General features: G+C 47.2%; 1 protein-coding gene across 1 annotated transcript in view; it reads left to right on the top strand.

Moving 5' to 3' along the window:
• The window catches only part of pik3r4 (phosphoinositide-3-kinase, regulatory subunit 4), a 143564-nt gene that overhangs the window by 106786 nt on the left and 17863 nt on the right, over positions 1–18915 (top strand). The window contains exons 14-17 of the mRNA XM_072509794.1: positions 2607–2818; positions 3639–3770; positions 6747–6847; positions 12702–12790. Of these exons, the coding sequence (XP_072365895.1) occupies positions 2607–2818; positions 3639–3770; positions 6747–6847; positions 12702–12790 (534 nt within the window). The remainder of the gene's footprint in view (positions 1–2606; positions 2819–3638; positions 3771–6746; positions 6848–12701; positions 12791–18915) is intronic.

Raw genomic sequence — 18915 nt, forward strand, 5'->3', positions numbered from 1 at the left:
CCACCAGTTTGTTCCGGGGGTGTTAGATGGGGCTTTTCAGGGGTGGCAGCGTGCGGGGATCGACAAGTTTGGGGATTTGCTTAGAGACGGGGGCTTTCCGTGCTTGGAAGAGTTGGAGGAGGCGTTTGAGCTGCTCGGTGGGAATGGATTCCTTTACTTGCAGGTGAGGGACTTTGTGCGGAGGCAAGTATCGACCTTCCTGCACCTGCTGCCCCAGGGGGAGGGGAAGGTATTATAAATCTATAAAGAGCTGATGGACTGGGAGGAAGACCCGATAGGGAAGATGAAGCGGAAGTGAGAGGAAGAGTTGGGTTGGGAGTTGGAGGCTGTGTTATGGGAGGACACCCTGAGGCGAGTCAATGCATCCTCATTGTGTGCCAGGCTTAGCCTTATACAATTTAAGGTGGTCCACGGGGCACATGTGACTGTGGCCAGGATGAGCAGATTTTTTGAAGGGGTGCAGGGTAGGTGTATGCGGGTGGGCCCACGAATCATGTCCATATGTTTTGGGCATGTCCGAAGCTTGAGAATTTTTGGCAGGGATTTGCCGACATTATGTCAGAGGTACTGAAGGTAAGGGTGGTCCCAAGTCCAGAGGTGGCGATTTTTGGGGTGGCAGAAGACACGGGAGCCCTGGGGCAAGAGAGGCCGATGTCTTGGCCTTTGCCTCCCTGGTAGCCCAGAGCCAATTTTGCTCGCATGGAGGGACTCGGAACCCCCGAAGTCGGGGGTATGGGTTAGTGACATGGCTGGGTTTCTCAGGCTTGAAAAGATTAAGTTCGCCCTGAGGAACTCAATGCTAGGGTTTGCCCGGAGGTGGCAGCAGTTTATCGACTTCTTTGGAAAGGACTAAGGTGTCAGGGGGGTGGTGGTGGTGGTGGGGGGGGGGGGAGGGGGGTTAAAAAGGAGAGGCATGGGGAGTTGGGTAAGGTGGGGGTAGGTTGGTGAGGAATTGTTGTTGGAGTGTTGTTTATGGGAGCCATGTTGGCTGAGATTTGTTTTTCTTGATGTGTGGTTTATTCTGTTAAAATGTATAATATAAATGCCTCCATAAAATATTTTTTAAAATTTTTAAAAATGAGGTACTGAAGTAAAAATTATGAACTGATGACCGTTCAGCTACACCTTGGTGTGCCAAACTAGGGAAGCCAATGCATTCATGGTACAAGCTGTGGCAGATTATGTTACTATGGTGACTTGTTATCTTTTTCTCCGCAGAAAGGAAGACAATTGCACCTGTAACATGTATGCCAGATTTTTTAATCATTGAATTGCTAGGTTTTTATATAGACTGATTTAATACTGTTTTTCTTTTAGTTCTGGCTTTAGCATGGTTAACCTCTGCGATGGTGTAAGCACAGTAGTTGCATGTGAATCTTTATCAAGACGTCCAAACAACTAATTTTTTTAAATAATGCATCACTTAAATAATTGCATTAAAAGGGAACAAAAGGGTTAATTGCTCAACACATTAACCGTTTTGTAAAATGGGAAATGGACCCTCGTGATATACCTCTGAAAATTTGATGCAGTTTTAAGGAAAGTTTTTAAAAATTATAATTAGCCTATAACCCATTAGCTGTGTACATTACTCAATGTTTAATGTAGCCCTGTGGTTTCTAAAGAAAATTGCCAATTATTATGTCCCTTTTATATGTAGATACACTTGATAGTCATGCATTAAACATACACTAATTCATGATATCAATGTGGACTAACAACCTTTTTTTAAAAAAAATGCTTCAGATGCAGACTCACTTTGATGAAAAACCATATTAATTAATGTTTACTGATACCATCCCACCTCTTGTGTCTTTTTTATATCATAGCTAACTAATGGGTGTCTTCCTTGTTCATAACGTAAATTTCTCTTCTTGTTGCTTAGTTCTATTTTCCTATTTATAACTCTGTAGTTTGCATGTGGCACTCATAATTATTCAGACCATGTGCATTTAACAATTTTTAATATTGAAGCAACTTCTTTGATGTTCTGAATTGCAAGTTGGTACTATGTTTAGATTCTTGCTGCATCTTTATGCACTTGTTTAATTTATTAATACTAGAAGTGAATGGGTACACTGTCTTTCGTCATCAACCTCTTCTAATCTGAATCAAATTGTTCTTTTATCTTAAAGCTGCAATTATATTACTATAACATTTAACATTATGGAGAACAGCAATTGTAATCCTGCGTAATTTCTCCCAACTGAAATTAAGTATTTCTAGGTGCGTTTCATTTCATCTCATTGCTGAAAAAGTTAATTGGAATGAATTCAATATAACTATATGACAACCACTGTAAATCTAAACCAAATAACATTTTTATACTGTATCCAGGGTTTCAGTTTAAGCTGTTGTTGATTTTTCTGTGGTAACTTATCTCAATTTTCAAAGTGGGACCTAAAATAGAAGGGTAAAGGTTTAGTTATTTCTAAATACATGGTATAATCTCAATTTTGGAGGAGAGATTTCAGTTTCAAAAAACAATTTCATTACTAAATAAATCTTCTTGCTAAGTATTGCTGGTATTTTACATAACAGATTATAAGCAAATAATCACTGCATTGACATTCACACAATCAAATCTTGTTATCTTGTTTTCCAAGAGCTTTGGATCAGAAAGAAGATGGTTGTGTGGTGGATATTCATCATTTTAATGCAGGTGCACAGTCTGTTTTAGCTTATGCAACTGTAAACGGTTCTTTAGTTGGCTGGGACCTGAGGTCATCAACAAATGCCTGGACATTAAAGCATGATTTGAGACTTGGACTCACAACTTCCTTTGCTGTAGATATACATCAGTGCTGGTTGTGTATAGGTAAGTATTATTTTCCATATTTATTTTCCAAGTTTTTGTTCTGTTTCAGTAATGTTTACGTAAGGAATGACAAAATGTATCTGTGATGAAAACTACTAAAACTCTGCAGATAAATTTAACTTGGCTTATTTTGCAGTTAAACACAATGATCAGAAATGTTGGACAGGATTCTCCAGTCCCGCAACCATCTGATTCTTGGTGGTGTGCCGTCCACTGGCAGTGACATTCTCTATTCCCGCCACTTCTCAATGGATTTCCCATGACACTACCCCATGCCGCTGGAAACCCACAGGCAGGCTGCCAGCGGGAACAGAGAATCCCAATGCCCGTTCTTTATAGTTCTTTTTGTGTGTTTTTCTTCTAAGTTAATAAATATTCTTTATTAATTGATCACAAAATGACTGGACGATTCCGCCCTGGTTTGCATATCTTTTCTCACAGTGCACCAAGGGGCTGTTTAGCACTGGGCTAAATCGCTGGCTTTGAAAGCAGACCAAGGCAGGCCAGCAGCACGGTTCAATTCCCGTACCAGCCTCCCCGAACAGGCGCCGGAATGTGGCGACTAGGGGCTTTTCACAGTAACTTCACTTGAAGCCTACTTGTGACAATAAGCGATTTTCATTTTTTCATTTCATTTCATTTTCATTGAAAATATACAGTACTAAGAACCGCTGTTCCAAGTTACCTTTCAGGGTTTTGGAATGCTCTTGCATTTAACATCAGCAGGGTTCTTAACAAAATTGGAGTAAGTGAGAATTTTGAGTGTTTAAAATGGAGATGCTTGCTATATTCGTTTTTGTAACTAGTTTATTTTTAAAAGGTACAAGTAACGGCACCATGGCTTGTTGGGATATGAGATTTCAGTTGCCCATTTCAAGTCACTGTCACCCAGCAAGAGCTCGCGTTCGACGTCTACTTATGCACCCTCTATGCCAGTCATGGGTCATTGCAGGTAAATTCAATGCATCATTCCAGTTAGTTGTGGTTTATTACCTTTCCCTCTCCTAGCTACTATGCTTGTGCAGTGTGGCGCAACCACAACCATTGTGAAGTTCTTGCCTGGTGTGTACTGCAAAATGCCTCCAGACGTGTTCAAGCACTTGAAGCTCATCTTCAGCATGCCATCATTTGCTCCATAAGACATCTGGTTGTCAGATGGCTTTCATTATATAAAATGTACACCATACCATATCATTGTATTGCTCCCAGACCTCATTGCTTGTCTTCATGATAGTTGTTGTCAGCTGCAATTGAATGGGTATTCTTTGACTTTGAGCAGCCAAATGGTAAGTCTGCTTTGAAGTGCTAGGAGATCAGGGATTTTGGACTGCTGCATGATGAAGACATCTTGGCAGCTGCTGGGTATCTTTCGCACTCCTGGATAAACATGCATCTGTGACCTCCCTGGTGCACTTTTGTGCGGAGGCCTGGGCGAGCCACAAAGATCACCAATTGAGCCTGAAAGGAGCCACTGGCATAGAGTTTAAAGCAGCTGTGACCTTCAGTGTGACAGACAGTGGGTGACATCCAGGTACATGTGACGCCAATTCCTGGAGAACCTGGCAAAGGTGAGCAACCATCTCCCTGGATATCAAGAGTCTCCTTGCACTTATCTCACTCACCCCCAGGAACGTCAGTCGCCGTCTATAAGCACTGAGACGGTTGATGTTGCCTCCGAGCAACCACAATCTGGACCAGCCTCAGGCCGCTGAACAACCCTTGTGAGGACACCGCTGCAATGATACATATCTTGGATGCAAAGACTGAAGGCAAGCCTTGGAATTCAAGGCATGAAGAGCTCAGTGCAAATGGTTAACTCGTGAGCGGCAATCAGTGACACCAGCATACATCACAGCTAAGTACCTGGGCACAATTGTTTCATCTATCAAAGCTAAGGAATAATAGGCAAGTGGGATCATACTCAGCAGAATCTCACATTCGCCCCAAGCCCGAACCTTCCCTCAGGAGCCAGAGCCCCTCAACCTGAACAGCCTCATGAAGTGCCCTTTTGCACTGTGCGGAGGGGTTACCTGTAGGGGATGCTGCTGCACACCCTTCTTCCTGCCCATTGCCTGGACACCTTGCCACCTGGCGGTGGGAGCTCCCAATGGAGGTCCCTTTATAGAGGAGGAGTCCTCCTTGTCATCAGGGGCCTCGGCAGTCTCATACAACCGATGCTTGCAAAGGTTCATGGGCTCCCCTGATGCCTGCATTTTTTGTGGCCATATAAAGTCCGTGGACCAGGAGTACACCGGTTGTGGTAGACTGTGCCCTCTTTTTCAGTTTCTTCAAACCTTTTTGTTAGTTTTTTTTGTTAGCACTTGAGCTCCATGCTCCTGATCTATGGACACCCAGTGCACAGAGGGGCGTGGAAGGAAGAGGATCTCTTTATGAACCTGCACTTAGGTTTGGTAAAACCCAACAACAGTCCAGGCAATGGGCGATTTTGGGGGGGTAATCCGACCCAACTGCCTGCCCCTCTAACACGGCTACATTCACGGCTGTGCCTAGAGAGGGAGCACGCAGTGTTCACTGGCACCATTGAGTACTTCCCAGCCCCCCTTCCCTGGGGACTGGGGTGCCTTGTCAACCCTCTTAATCACATTTTGGCAAAATGTTTTAAGCTAATTTGCTTTTTGGTCCAGGCGGTATCCCTTTAAAGGGCTGCCACTTTAAATTGACCCTCAGTTTTTTTTTATTTTAAAAAAAAATCTATTAATTGATTTGCTCTAAAATAAACCTCATGTATCAAGCAAGGGTGAGCTGATCCAGCTGAGGGGCTCCGGCTCCCAAGGGAAGGTTCGGGTCTTGGGGCCAGTGTGAGATTTCATCTAAGCAGGAACCCACTTGTCTACTAACATTCCTGAGCTTTTGATGAGCCGATTATGCCCAGGTACTTAGTTGTGATGTATGCTAATTGCACAGTCATGCCTCCATATTAAACAGAACTTCATCAGATGACATCAGTGGTAGCCCCCTGCGTCCAAAAGTTGTGGATTCTACAAGCCCTGGGCTGTGGACACCCACCCAATTCAGCTGCCCACAGATCCCGGCCCAGTGCCAGGGCCCCTTTAGACGGCACAGGCCCTTTGGGTGCAGATTTCAGTCTCCGGGTGAGTGAGACTTGTGGCCTGGTTTCCCTCTCGCTGAATATGCCCCCACATCCCCTTATGGGGCCAGATCATACCACCCTCTGAGTCATGCAAATGGCAGTCCCACCCCAGCCCCTCTTAGGCACAAAGCCTTCGCCCATTGCCTTGGTGCCTTCGCTTGCAATCCCCACGGATCAGCATTCCATACACACAAAACATACACCCTCCTCAGCCAGTCTCCACGGAATTTCCCCCCCCTTCCCACCCACCACAAAGCCTTGTGCCTTACCACTGCCTTGGAGCTGATCAATGCCCTTTCTTCCCATGGGCACCCTGGTGTAAAGTGGTGAACTACCCCTCGATGATGATGTCGCCAGGTTCCTGTTTCTAAAAACCTGCTGTAAACTGTACTGGTGTAATGTCATGCCAGCGAGCAGGTCTGCCCGTTAATGATATGATAATACGTGCAAACAAGGTTCTCTACCTTTCTGGGTGTGAACCTAGTTAAGTCACTGGTGGGGGTAAGGGGGCAATAGGAACACAAGATCTCACCAGTGTGATGTGTGTTTTTTGGACTCCTAATATTTTGCACCCATGTTGCAATTTGCTCTCGCGGCAAATAGTGCAAAATCACGGCCGTTGTGTTTCTGTTTTTCTAATTTTATGTTTCTATTATTTTGCCACTTGTTTTGAGGCCAGGGAAAAATGTTGTAAATAATAGACGAGCATATTTGAAAAACTTCTGTATTGAATTTATACCATGTCATTGTAAATATGGGAATCTGGCATGCTGAAATGTGGTTATCACACTTGCCTATTTTGACATACTTATTCAGCTGTCCAAGGAAATAATGAAGTGTCAATGTGGGACATGGAAACTGGAGACAGGCGATTCACCCTTTGGGCCAGCAGTGCTCCACCTCTCTCTGAAATGCAGGTTTGTGGCTAAATCATCAAACTTTTAGTTTAGATTAATTCCTATTTATGCCTTCTGATTAATAGATTAATTTCACAACCATTTGTTAATCGAAGTTAAGGTCCAAAGTACGAGTCCCGTTTCTTTGCCATCGAGGCAAACTGCTTTTTCTTGTACCCTCTTCTACCACACCCTTTTTCAATTTTAATAATGTATGTTCAGTATAGAAGACTCTCTCAAAGGAGGTGTTTTGAAATGTAGTTTTACTTCCTCTGGAGCTGCAGTGTCATGCCACATAAAAATTATGATAACAGTACTTTGGACTGAACTCCCGGAAAACTCTTCCATCAAATATACACAGAACCTTGCTTTGCGCACGTGAAGGCGAGACAGTCTGAGTGAGTGGGAGAGCCAGAGTGGGGATTGGAACTTGGTAATTTGGAACAGTGTGGTAATTCGATGCAGAGTGGGAGGAGGTGCTTTTTTCCCTTTTCGGTTTGTTTTCTTTCTTCTGGCTTTGTAACTGGTAATATGCAGGGAGAGATCCAGAGTGCATCCTGGGAAGGTAATATGCAGGGAGCAGTCCAGAGTGCATCCTGGGAAGGTAAGTAATACAAATATCTTTTCAAATTGTGGGGGGGGAAAACTGAAGTGACATCACAGTAAATTTGTGACCTGATTGGCTGGTAGGGTAACTTAAATTTAAGAAAGAAAACATTGAAAAAAAAACTAATTAAAACTTATTAACTAACTAGGTAGAGGAGTAATTAAACCCGAGGGCAGAGATTAGTATTTAGCGTTTAACTTTACAGTAAAAATCTATCACCAGGGCCATATAGTTAATTGTAACTTAATCTAACAATAATTTAAGTATTTATTTTAAATTAATTAATTAGTGCTTAAATGTCACTCTGCGGGGTGCAGTGCTCTAACTGAGAGTGGCAGATCGGTGACGCTTCAAGCGTTCCGGTCGACTACCTCTGCAGCAAGTGTAACCAATGGCAGCTCCTCGCAGACCGCGTGGTTCGGTTGGAGCAGCAGTTGGATGCACTTAGGAGCATGTGTGTGGGGTTGGGGGTGGTGGGGGGAATAGCTTATCAGGGGAAAACAACTACAACCAGAATAGTGGCACCACAACTGGCTCTGTTGTTCAGCAAGAGAGGGCAAAGTGCAGGAGAGCGATAGTTATAGTGGACTCTATAGTAAGGGGCACAGATAGGCGCTTCTATGCAAGTGAAAGAGACTCCAGGATGGTATGTTGCCCCCCTGGTGCCAGGGTCCAGGTCTGAGCGAACACAGGAGATCCTGAAGGGGGAGGGTGAATAGCCAGAGGTTGTAGTACACATTGGTACTAACAACATAGGCAGGAAGAGCTACGAGTTCAGGGAGTTAGGCAGTAAGCTAAAAAGCATGACCTCTAGGGTTGTAATCTCAGGATTACTTCCTGTGCCACGTGCCAGCAAGGCTAGAAATAGGAGGATAGTGCAGCTAAACACGTGGCTAAACCAGTGGTGTAGGAGAGAGGGTTTCTGATTGCTGGACCATTGGGATCTCTTCCAGGCAGGTGGGACCTGTACAAGAAGGACGGGTTGCATCTTAACTCGAGGGGCACCAATATCCTGGCTGGGAGGTTTGCTCGGGAGGATTTAAACTAGTACGGCAGAGGGTTTCGGAACCAGAGTGTGAGCTTAGAAGGTGTCATAACTGAAGGGGAAATAGAGAACAAAATAAGAGAACAACATCACCCTCCAGGCAGAGCAAAAAAGATGACAAGTGTGAGAAGGAAGGTGGCCAATGCAGGACTAAGGGTATTGTACCTGATTGAGCGCAGTATACGGGAACAAGGTAAATGAGCTTGTTGTGGGCAGCGCAGACGTGGCTGCAAGGATATGTGTCCTATCGAAATTACAGGCAGATGGTCAAAGGGGGCGTGGTTGCATTGTTAGTAAGGAATGAAGTTAAATCGATAACCAGGAGCGATATAGGATCAGAAGACATAGAATCTCTGAAATGAAAATTAAAATTGCTTATTGTCACAAGTAGGCTTCAAATGAAGTTACTGTGAAAAGCCCCTAGTCGCCACATTCCGGCGCCTGTTCAGGGAGGCTGGTACGGGAATTGAAACGTGCTGCTGGCCTGCCTTGGTCTCCTTTCAAAGCCAGCGATTTAGCCCTGTGCTAAACCAGCCCACAGAAGATTCCCTTTCTGTGGGTAGAATTGAGGAATCGCAAAGGTAAAAAGACCCTGATTGGAGTTATGTACAGGCCCCCTATCAGTAGTCAGGATGTGGGGCAGAAAATAGATCAGGAGATAGAGAAAGCATGTAAAAAGGGCAATACCACAATAATCATGGGGGACTTCAATATGCAGGTGGACTGGGAAAATCAGGTTGGTAGTGGATCCCAAGAAAAGAAATTTGTGGAATGTTTAAGAGATGGGTTTTTTGGAGCAGTTTGTGGCAGAGCCCGCTAGGGAACAGGCAATTCTGGATTTGGTGATGTGTAATGAGGAAGACTTCATTAGGGATCTTAAGGTGAAGAAACCCTTAGGGAGCAGTAACCACAATATGATAGAATTTACCCTGCAGTTTGAGACCGAGAAGCTGGAATCAGATGCAACTGTATTACAATCAAATAAGGGTAACTACAAGGACATGAGGGAGGAGCTGGCCAGAGTTGATTGGAAAAGGAGTCCAGCAGGGAAGACAGTGGAACAGAAATGGCAGGAGTTTTTGGGAGTTATTCGGGAGGCACAGCAGAAATTCATCCCAATGATGAGGAAACCTGCTCAGGGGAAGACGAGGTACCCATGGTTGACGAGGGAAGTCAAGGACAGCATTAAAGCAAAAGAAAAAGCATACAAAGTGGCGAGGATTAGTGAGAAGCCAGAGGATTGGGAAGCCTTTAAAAGCGAGCAGGGGACAACTAAAAAAGCAATAAGGGGAGAGAAGATGAAATATGAGTGCATGCTATCTAGTAATATAAATGAAGATAGGAAGAGTTTATTTCAATATATAAAAGGTAAGAGAGAGGCAAAAATAGACATTGGACCACCAAAAACGTGGCTGGAGAAATAATAATAGGAAGACACCAGTGGGATGCCAGAGCTCCAGGAGAATCAGGGGGCAGAGGTGAGTACAGTGGCCATCACTAAGGAGAAGGTTCTGGGGAAACTGAAAGGTCTGACAGTGGATAAGTCACCTGGACCGGATGGACTATACCCCTGGGTTCTAAAAGAGATAGCTGAGGAGATTGTGGAGGCATTGGTGGTGATCTTTCAGGAATCACTGGAGGCAGGAAGGGTCCCAGAAGACTGGAAAGTGGCTAATGTAACACCACTGTTTAAGAAGGGAGGGAGGCAGAAGACGGGAAATTATAGGCCGGTTAGCCTGACTTCGGTCATTGGTAAGATTTTTAGAGTCCGTTATTAAAGATGAGATCGCGGAGTACTTGGAAGTGCATGATAAAATAGGACTGAGTCAGCACGGCTTTGTCAAAGGGAGGTCATGTCTGACAAATCCGTTTGAGTTCTTTGAGGAGGTAACAAGGAAGTTCGAGAAAAGAGAACTAGGGGACGTGATTTATTTAGATTTCCAGAAGGCCTTTGACAAGGTGCCGCATAGGAGATTGTTGAATAAGTTAAAAGCCCATGATGTTAAGGTAAGATCCTGGCAAGGATAGAGGATTGGCTGACTGGCAGAAGGCAGAGTGGGGATAAAGCGGTCTTTTTCAGGATGGCAGCAGGTGACTAGTGGTGTGCCTTAGGGGCCTGTGCTGGGACCACAACTTTTCACAATGTACATTAATGATCTGGAAGAAGGAACTGAAGGCACTGTTGCTAAGTTTGCAGATGATACAAAGATCTGTAGAGGGTCAGATAGTATTGAGATAGCAAGAGGGCTGCAGAAGGATTTGGACAGGCTAGGTGAGTGGGCAATGAAGTGGCAAATGAAATACAACGTGGAAAAGTGAGAGGTTATGCACTTTGGAAGGAGGAATTTAGGCATAGACTATTTTCTAAATGGGGAAATGCTTAGGAAATCCGAAGCACAAAGGGAGTTGGGAGTCCTGGTTCACGATTCTCTTCAGGTTAACGTGCAGGTTCAGTCGGCAGTTAGGAAGGCAAATGCAATGTTAGCATTCATGTCAAGAAAACGTTTGAGGATTCTGGATCTGTACTCGTTGGAGTTTAGAAGGATGAGAGGGGATCTTATTGAAACTTATAAGATACTGCGAGGCCTGGATAGAGTAGACGTGGAGAGTTTAGAAGGATGAGAGGGGATCTTATTGAAACTTATAAGATACTGCGAGGCCTGGATAGAGTAGACGTGGAGAGGATGTTTCCACTTGTCGGAAAAACTAGAACCAGAGGACACCATCTCAGACTAAAGGGACGATCCTTTAAAACAGAGATGAGGAGGAATTTCTTCAGCCAGAGGATGGTGAATCTGTTGCCGCAGAAGGCTGTGGAGGTCAAATCACTGAGTGTCTTTAAGACAGAGATAGATAGGTTCATGATTAATAAGGGGATATGGGGTTATGGGAATGAGAAAATATCAGCCATGATTGAATGGCGGAGCAGAATCGATGGGCCGAGTGGCCTAATTCTGCTTCTATGTCTTATGGTCTTGTGATAGAATATGTCTGCCCATGTGTGTCCACATTGAAAAACTAGACCAAAAAATTACAATTGAGCATTCCTGAAAAAAATTGGAGTTTATCTACAATTTGAATATTGTTACTTCGCCAGTGGCAGACCTGAGGGTTGAAGAAAATGCACAAGAGGCCAGAATCGGAGAATTTACAGTGCAGAAGGAGGCCATTCGGCCCATCGGGTCTGCACCGGCCCTTGGAAAAGAGCACCCTACTTAAGCCCACTCCTCCATCCTATCCCTGTAACCCAGTAACCCCACTTAACCTTTTGAACACTAAGGGGCAATTTAGCATGGGCAATCCACCTAACCTGCACATCTTTGGACCGTGGGATGACACTGGAGCACCCGGATGAAACCCACGCATACACAGGGGGGGGGCAAAAGTGCCACACAGCCAGTCACCCGAGGTTGGAATTGAACCCTGGTCCCTGGAGCTGTGAGACAGCAGTGCTAACCGGCCAAATAAGAGAGTTTATGATTTGGGACTGGAGAATGTTTATGGGGTTGGAAATAGGTGAGGCTATGAAAAGATTTAAGTATAAGAGTATAAATTTATATAATTTATAAGTATTAAAGTATAAATTTGAGACATTCTAGTTTGGTGAGGACAGTGTTGATGGTTCATGGATGAGATAAGCTCAACGGGAAACAACTGTATTCAGGAATGTAGAGCAGATTCAGTTGATTCAATCATCTGCTCGTCCTCTAGCTTTGCTTTTGTTCTGAACTCTCAATGTGCAATGGCATGGCAGATCAGCTGGTTTAGCACAGTGGGCGAAACAGCTGGCTTGTAATGCAGAACAATGCCAGCAGCACGGGTTCAATTCCCGTCCCAGCCTCCCTGAACAGGCGACTAGGGACTTTTCACAGTAACTTCATTGAAGTCTACTTTTGACAATAAGCAATTATTATTATTATATCAGCTTGTATTTATTTAAATGTGGATAAATCACTGCATTTGTATTACAAAGAGGCTAGGCTGTAATGTTGATGAGCAGAACAGAAGATCTGTGATTTCATGGTCAAATTCAATTCCAAAGTAGTAATTTTGGACTCTCAACTTTAACGCATTTATTTCCATGAATGCCAGTTCAGCAGCGTTTTTCTAGCATGTTTCTGTTTTTATTTCAGATTTTCAGCACACACACAATTTTGCTTTTATTTCCTCTTAAATTCAAGCTCTAATTGTATTTCATTAACATTTTTTGTTTTATTGTTTAGCCTTCAACACATAGCGTCCATGGAATCTACTGCAGTCCAGCGGATGGAAATCCTCTGCTACTAACTGCTGGGTCAGATATGAGGATAAGGTGATGCACTTTGGATAGAATTGGGGAGGGTGGGTTTATTTTGTTTTGTCTAAAGTGGCAGATCTTTTTCATATTTGAAATGTCTAGCAGCATTTTGTACAGATTGGCTGGATTTTGGATGCCTGCCAGAGACAGATGAATCTGGAATATCTGCTTGCACCTTCCGGCCTCCAGGCCAGTTTTTGGAGGGGGGGACTTGCAGGATGATAGCTACCCATGTGCAGGTTAGCATAATTTTTTTTTAAAATTAAATTATATTAAGACCAACGATTAGAGGCCAAATGATGCCTGGAGGCCACCTGCTGATGACCAGAATGGGGGCCAGCGCATCAAGATCAATTTGAGGCTATCCCACATCTACCATACCTACATGTGAAGTGCTGCCCCTTCCACACTGGTGATCTGGGAATCATGGCCATTTCTTGCACACTTCCAACTTCAGATGTCTTCCCTCTCTATTAACTGCATTGATGGGCTTCAATGCTCAATGGCCTCCTATGGCCCTGTAGCCATTCCTTTGAAAATTGTGACTTCCCCAACCCAAATGTGATCCTTGCAAAGGGGTCACCAAACCAAAACAAAAATCCACCCCATTGCATCTCGCATCACCCATATTGCAGGAAATGAAGGTACTAGTTATGTTTGCTGCTGTACTTCTAAGGTACTGGAAACCGGTCAGTAAGTTGCCTCCAATTCCCTGAACTTTACTCTTCACTAACAGACTGTTGCGATTCAGATGCCTTCTGGCAGCCTTATAAATAAAATACCCATAGACTTTTCCCTGTCCATTATTTTTGGCACCTCCTTTTGAAAAAGAAAATAAAGGCATGATTTAGCCTTTACAAATTCATGCTGGCTGTCTGTTAAGTGTTCTATTACTTTATTCTTGTGCTGGTAAATTTCCGACAAATGTTAGGCTAACTAGTTGCAAGTTCCTTGATTTTCCACTTTCGCATTTGCTAAATAGCAGAATGATGGGCACGATTTTGCAATCTTTTATTAATTTGTTTGCAGGATCGCAGTGTTGCTGGCTAGACCAGCATTTTTTATAGCCCAGCCCTAATTGCCTTTGAGAAGGTGATGAGCTGCTGCCTTGAACTACTGCAGTCCTTATCGTGTAGGGACACCCACACTGCTGTTAGGCAGGGAGTTCCGAAATGTTGACCGAGTGGCACTGAAGGAACGGTCATTTAGTTCCCAAGTCATGGTGGTGTGTGGCCAGGAGGGGAACCTCCAGGTGGTGATGTTCCCATGCATCTGCTGCCCTTGTCCTTCTAGGTGGCAGAGGTCGTAGGTTTGGAAGCCATTGTCAAGGAGCCTTGGTAAGTTGCTGCAGTGCATCTTGTAGATGGCGCATACTGCTGTCACTGCGTCGGTGGTGGAGATGTGTGTTGAAAGTTGTGAATGGAATGCTAATCAAGCGGACTCGTTTTCTTGAATAGAGTCAAACTTCTTGTGTTGTTGGAGCTGCATTCATCCAGTACAGAGTAGTCCATCACACTCCTATCTTGTAAATGGTGGACAGGCTTCGAAGAGTTCGGAAGTGAGTTACACGCCACAAAATTCCCAACCTCTGACCTGTTGTAGCTGTTGTATTTATATGGCTGATCCAGTTCAGGATCTGGTTAATGATGTTATGATACCCCAGGCTAGGGTGTGGTCAATTCCAGCCCCCCTTGACCTGGAGTCGCAATACAATTGAATTAATCAATAATTGTAGAAAAATACCCGAAGTCTTTGGCCCTTGGTTGCCTATTAATTAGTCACCAAGTTTGTAAATTTAAACACCATTACTTTTACTTATAACAAGAACTATAATGAAACATTCGGCAAATGCAACTGGTTAACTATTACGTAATTCCTAATCCACCACATCTTACCCAAGTCTACATATAATATATATACAATGTATATGCACACACACACCTGACAGACCAAACATAAGGGTGTAAAAATAATAATGAAAGAGATTAAAGTATTTGACAGCATTTTAATTAAATGGGAACCAAGTCCCATAGCAAGCGAGTTTAGCCGCATGTTTCCTGGCACTCTCAGCGCTGAGAAACACATGGCTATAGAACACTATTCTATAAGGTGCCTCAGTGGGCAACGCGCAGCCAAGGCTGCACATAGGCCCGTTTTCTACACCGAGGAGCTCCGCTCGCAGGAACTCCTCAGTCTCGTGAGAGATCAGGATACCATTTTTAAATGGCGTCCCGATCTCCAAGGCCGCTTATGCAAAGCCTGACCGCCACCCTCCCCCCGGCCCAATGCACTATAGGAGGGTCTCTTTACCCCCCCCCCCCCAACAAACAACTGCACAGGGCATCCCGGCGCAATCGACAGCAGACTGAAAATTCCACCTTGGCAGTGCCAACCTGGCACCCTGCAGTGCCCCTGCTGGAACCACCTTAGCAATGCCAGGCTTGAACCAAGGTGGCACCAGCAGTGTCACAATGCCCAAAGGGCATGTAGCTGGGATCCAATCCCATGGGTGACCCTCTCGGTCTCTGCCTCTCGGTCTCTGCCTCTCGGTCTCGGCCTCTCTCTCTCTCGGCCTCTCTCTCGGCCTCTCTCTCTCTCGGCCTCTCTCTCTCTCGGCCTCTCTCTCTCTCGGCCTCTCTCTCTCTCGGCCTCTCTCTCTCTCGGTCTCTCTCTCTCTCGGTCTCTCTCTCTCTCGGGGTCTCTCTCTCTCGGCCTCTCTCTCTCTCGGCCTCTCTCTCTCTCGGCCTCTCTCTCTCTCGGCCTCTCTCTCTCTCTCTCTCTCGGCTTCTCTCTCTCTCTCTCTCTCGGCTTCTCTCTCTCTCTCTCGGCCTCTCTCTCTCTCTCGGCCCCTCTCTCTCTCTCTCGGCCTCTCTCTCTCTCACTCGGCCTCTCTCTCTCTCGGCCTCTCTCTCTCTCTCTCGGCCTCTCTCTCTCTCGGCCTCTCTCTCTCTCGGCCTCTCTCTCTCTCTCTCGGCCTCTCTCTCTCTCTCTCTCGGCCTCTCTCTCTCTCTCTCGGCCTCTGTCTCTCTCTCTCGGCCTCTGTCTCTCTCTCTCGGCCTCTGTCTCTCTCTCTCGGCCTCTGTCTCTCTCTCTCGGCCTCTGTCTCTCTCTCTCCCGACGCTGTCTCTCTCTCTCTCCCGCCTCTGTCTCTCTCTCTCTCCTGCCTCTGTCTCTCTCTCTCTCCCGCCTCTGTCTCTCTCTCTCCCGCCTCTGTCTGTCTCTCTCTCTCTCTCTCGCCTCTGTCTGTCTCTCTCTCTCTCTCGCCTCTGTCTCTCTCTCTCGCCTCTGTCTCTCTCTCTCTCTCTCTCGCCTCTGTCTCTCTCTCTCGCCTCTGTCTCTCTCTCTCGCCTCTGTCTCTCTCTCTCGCCTCTGTCTCTCTCTCTCTCGCCTCTGTCTCTCTCTCTCTCGCCTCTGTCTCTCTCTCTCGCCTCTGTCTCTCTCTCTCGCCTCTGTCTCTCTCTCTCGCCTCTGTCTCTCTCTCTCGCCTCTGTCTCTCTCTCTCGCCTCTGTCTCTCTCTCTCGCCTCTGTCTCGCTCTCTCGCCTCTGTCTCGCTCTCTCGCCTCTGTCTCGCTCTCTCGCCTCTGTCTCGCTCTCTCGCCTCTGTCTCGCTCTCTCGCCTCTGTCTCTTGCCTCTGTCTCTCTCTCTCCCGCCTCTGTCTCTCTCTCTCCCGCCTCTGTCTCTCTCTCTCCCGCCTCTGTCTCTCTCTCTCCCGCCTCTGTCTCTCTCTCTCTCCCGCCTCTGTCTCTCTCTCTCTCCCGCCTCTGTCTCTCTCTCTCTCCCGCCTCTGTCTCTCTCTCCCGCCTCTGTCTCTCTCGCCTGTGTCTCTCTCTCTCTCTCTCGCCTCTGTCTCTTTCTCTCTCTCGCCTCTCTCTCTCGCCTCTGTCTCTCTCGCCTCTGTCTCTCTCTCTCTCTCTCGCCTCTGTCTCTCTCTCTCGCCTCTGTCTCTCTCTCTCGCCTCTGTCTCTCTCTCTCTCTCTCTCTCGCCTCTCTCTCTCTCTCTCGCCTCTGTCTCTCTCTCTCGCCTCTGTCTCTCTCTCTCGCCTCTGTCTCTCTCTCTCGCCTCTGTCTCTCTCTCTCTCGCCTCTGTCTCTCTCTCTCGCCTCTGTCTCTCTCTCTCGCCTCTGTCTCTCTCTCTCGCCTCTGTCTCTCTCTCTCGCCTCTGTCTCTCTCTCTCGCCTCTCTCTCTCTCGGCCTCTCTCTCTCTCGCCTCTGTCTCGCTCTCTCGCCTCTGTCTCGCTCTCTCGCCTCTGTCTCGCTCTCTCGCCTCTGTCTCGCTCTCTCGCCTGTCTCGCTCTCTCGCCTCTGTCTCTTGCCTCTGTCTCTCTCTCTCCCGCCTCTGTCTCTCTCTCTCCCGCCTCTGTCTCTCTCTCTCCCGCCTCTGTCTCTCTCTCTCCCGCCTCTGTCTCTCTCTCTCTCCCGCCTCTGTCTCTCTCTCTCTCCCGCCTCTGTCTCTCTCTCCCGCCTCTGTCTCTCTCGCCTGTGTCTCTCTCTCTCTCTCTCGCCTCTGTCTCTTTCTCTCTCTCGCGCCTCTGTCTCTCTCGCCTCTGTCTCTCTCGCCTCTGTCTCTCTCTCTCTCTCTCTCGCCTCTGTCTCTCTCTCTCGCCTCTGTCTCTCTCTCTCTCTCGCCTCTGTCTCTCTCTCTCTCTCTCTCGCCTCTGTCTCTCTCTCTCTCTCGCCTCTGTCTCTCTCTCTCTCCCGCCTGTGTGTCTTTCTCTCTCCCGCCTCTCTCTCCCGCCTGTGTCTCTCTCTCTCTCCCGCCTCTGTCTCTCTCTCTCCCGCCTCTGTCTGTCTCTCTCTCTCTCTCTCTCGCCTCTGTCTGTCTCTCTCTCTCTCTCGCCTCTGTCTCTCTCTCCCGCCTCTGTCTCTCTCTCGCCTCTGTCTGTCTCTCTCGCCTCTGTCTGTCTCTCTCGCCTCTGTCTCTCTCTCTCTCGCCTCTGTCTCTCTCTCTCGCCTCTGTCTCTCTCTCTCGCCTCTGTCTCTCTCTCTCGCCTCTGTCTCTCTCTCGCCGCTGTCTCTCTCTCGCCTCAGTCTCTCTCTCGCCTCTGTCTCTCTCTCGCCTCTGACTCTCTCTCTCGCCTCTGTCTCTCTCTCTCGCCTCTGTCTCTCTCTCTCGCCTCTGTCTCTCTCTCTCGCCTCTGTCTCTCTCTCTCGCCTCTGTCTCTCTCTCTCGCCTCTGTCTCGCTATCTCGCCTCTGTCTCGCTATCTCGCCTCTGTCTCGCTATCTCGCCTCTGTCTCGCTATCTCGCCTCTGTCTCGCTATCTCGCCTCTGTCTCGCTATCTCGCCTCTGTCTCGCTATCTCGCCTCTGTCTCGCTATCTCGCCTCTGTCTCGCTATCTCGCCTCTGTCTCGCTATCTCGCCTCTGTCTCGCTCTCTCGCCTCTGTCTCTTGCCTCTGTCTCTCTCGCCTCTGTCTCTCTCTCTCTCGCCTCTGTCTCTCTCTCTCCCGCCTCTGTCTCTCTCTCTCCCACCTCTGTCTCTCTCTCTCCCGCCTCTGTCTGTCTCTCTCTCCCACCTCTGTCTGTCTCTCTCTCCCGCCTCTGTCTCTCTCTCTCCCGCCTCTGTCTCTCTCGCCTCAGTGTCTCTCTCTCTCTCTCTCGCCTCTCTCTCTCGCCTCTGTCTCTCTCGCCTCTGTCTCTCTCTCTCTCGGCTTCTCTCTCTCTCTCTCTCTCGGCCTCTCTCTCTCTCTCGGCCTCTCTCTCTCTCGGCCTCTCTCTCTCTCTCGGCCTCTCTCTCTCTCTCGGCCTCTCTCTCTCTCTCTCGGCCTCTCTCTCTCTCTCTCGGCCTCTCTCTCTCTCGGCCTCTCTCTCTCTCTCTCGGCCTCTCTCTCTCTCTCTCGGCCTCTCTCTCTCTCTCTCGGCCTCTGTCTCTCTCTCTCGGCCTCTGTCTCTCTCTCTCGGCCTCTGTCTCTCTCTCTCTCGGCCTCTGTCTCTCTCTCTCTCGGCCTCTGTCTCTCTCTCTCGGCCTCTGTCTCTCTCTCTCCCGACGCTGTCTCTCTCTCTCTCCCGCCTCTGTCTCTCTCTCTCTCCCGCCTCTGTCTCTCTCTCTCTCCCGCCTCTGTCTCTCTCTCTCTCCCGCCTCTGTCTCTCTCTCTCTCCCGCCTGTGTGTCTTTCTCTCTCCCGCCTCTCTCTCCCGCC

Source organism: Scyliorhinus torazame, chromosome 6, assembly GCF_047496885.1.
Source record: "Scyliorhinus torazame isolate Kashiwa2021f chromosome 6, sScyTor2.1, whole genome shotgun sequence".
Classification (NCBI taxonomy): Eukaryota; Metazoa; Chordata; class Chondrichthyes; order Carcharhiniformes; family Scyliorhinidae; genus Scyliorhinus; species Scyliorhinus torazame.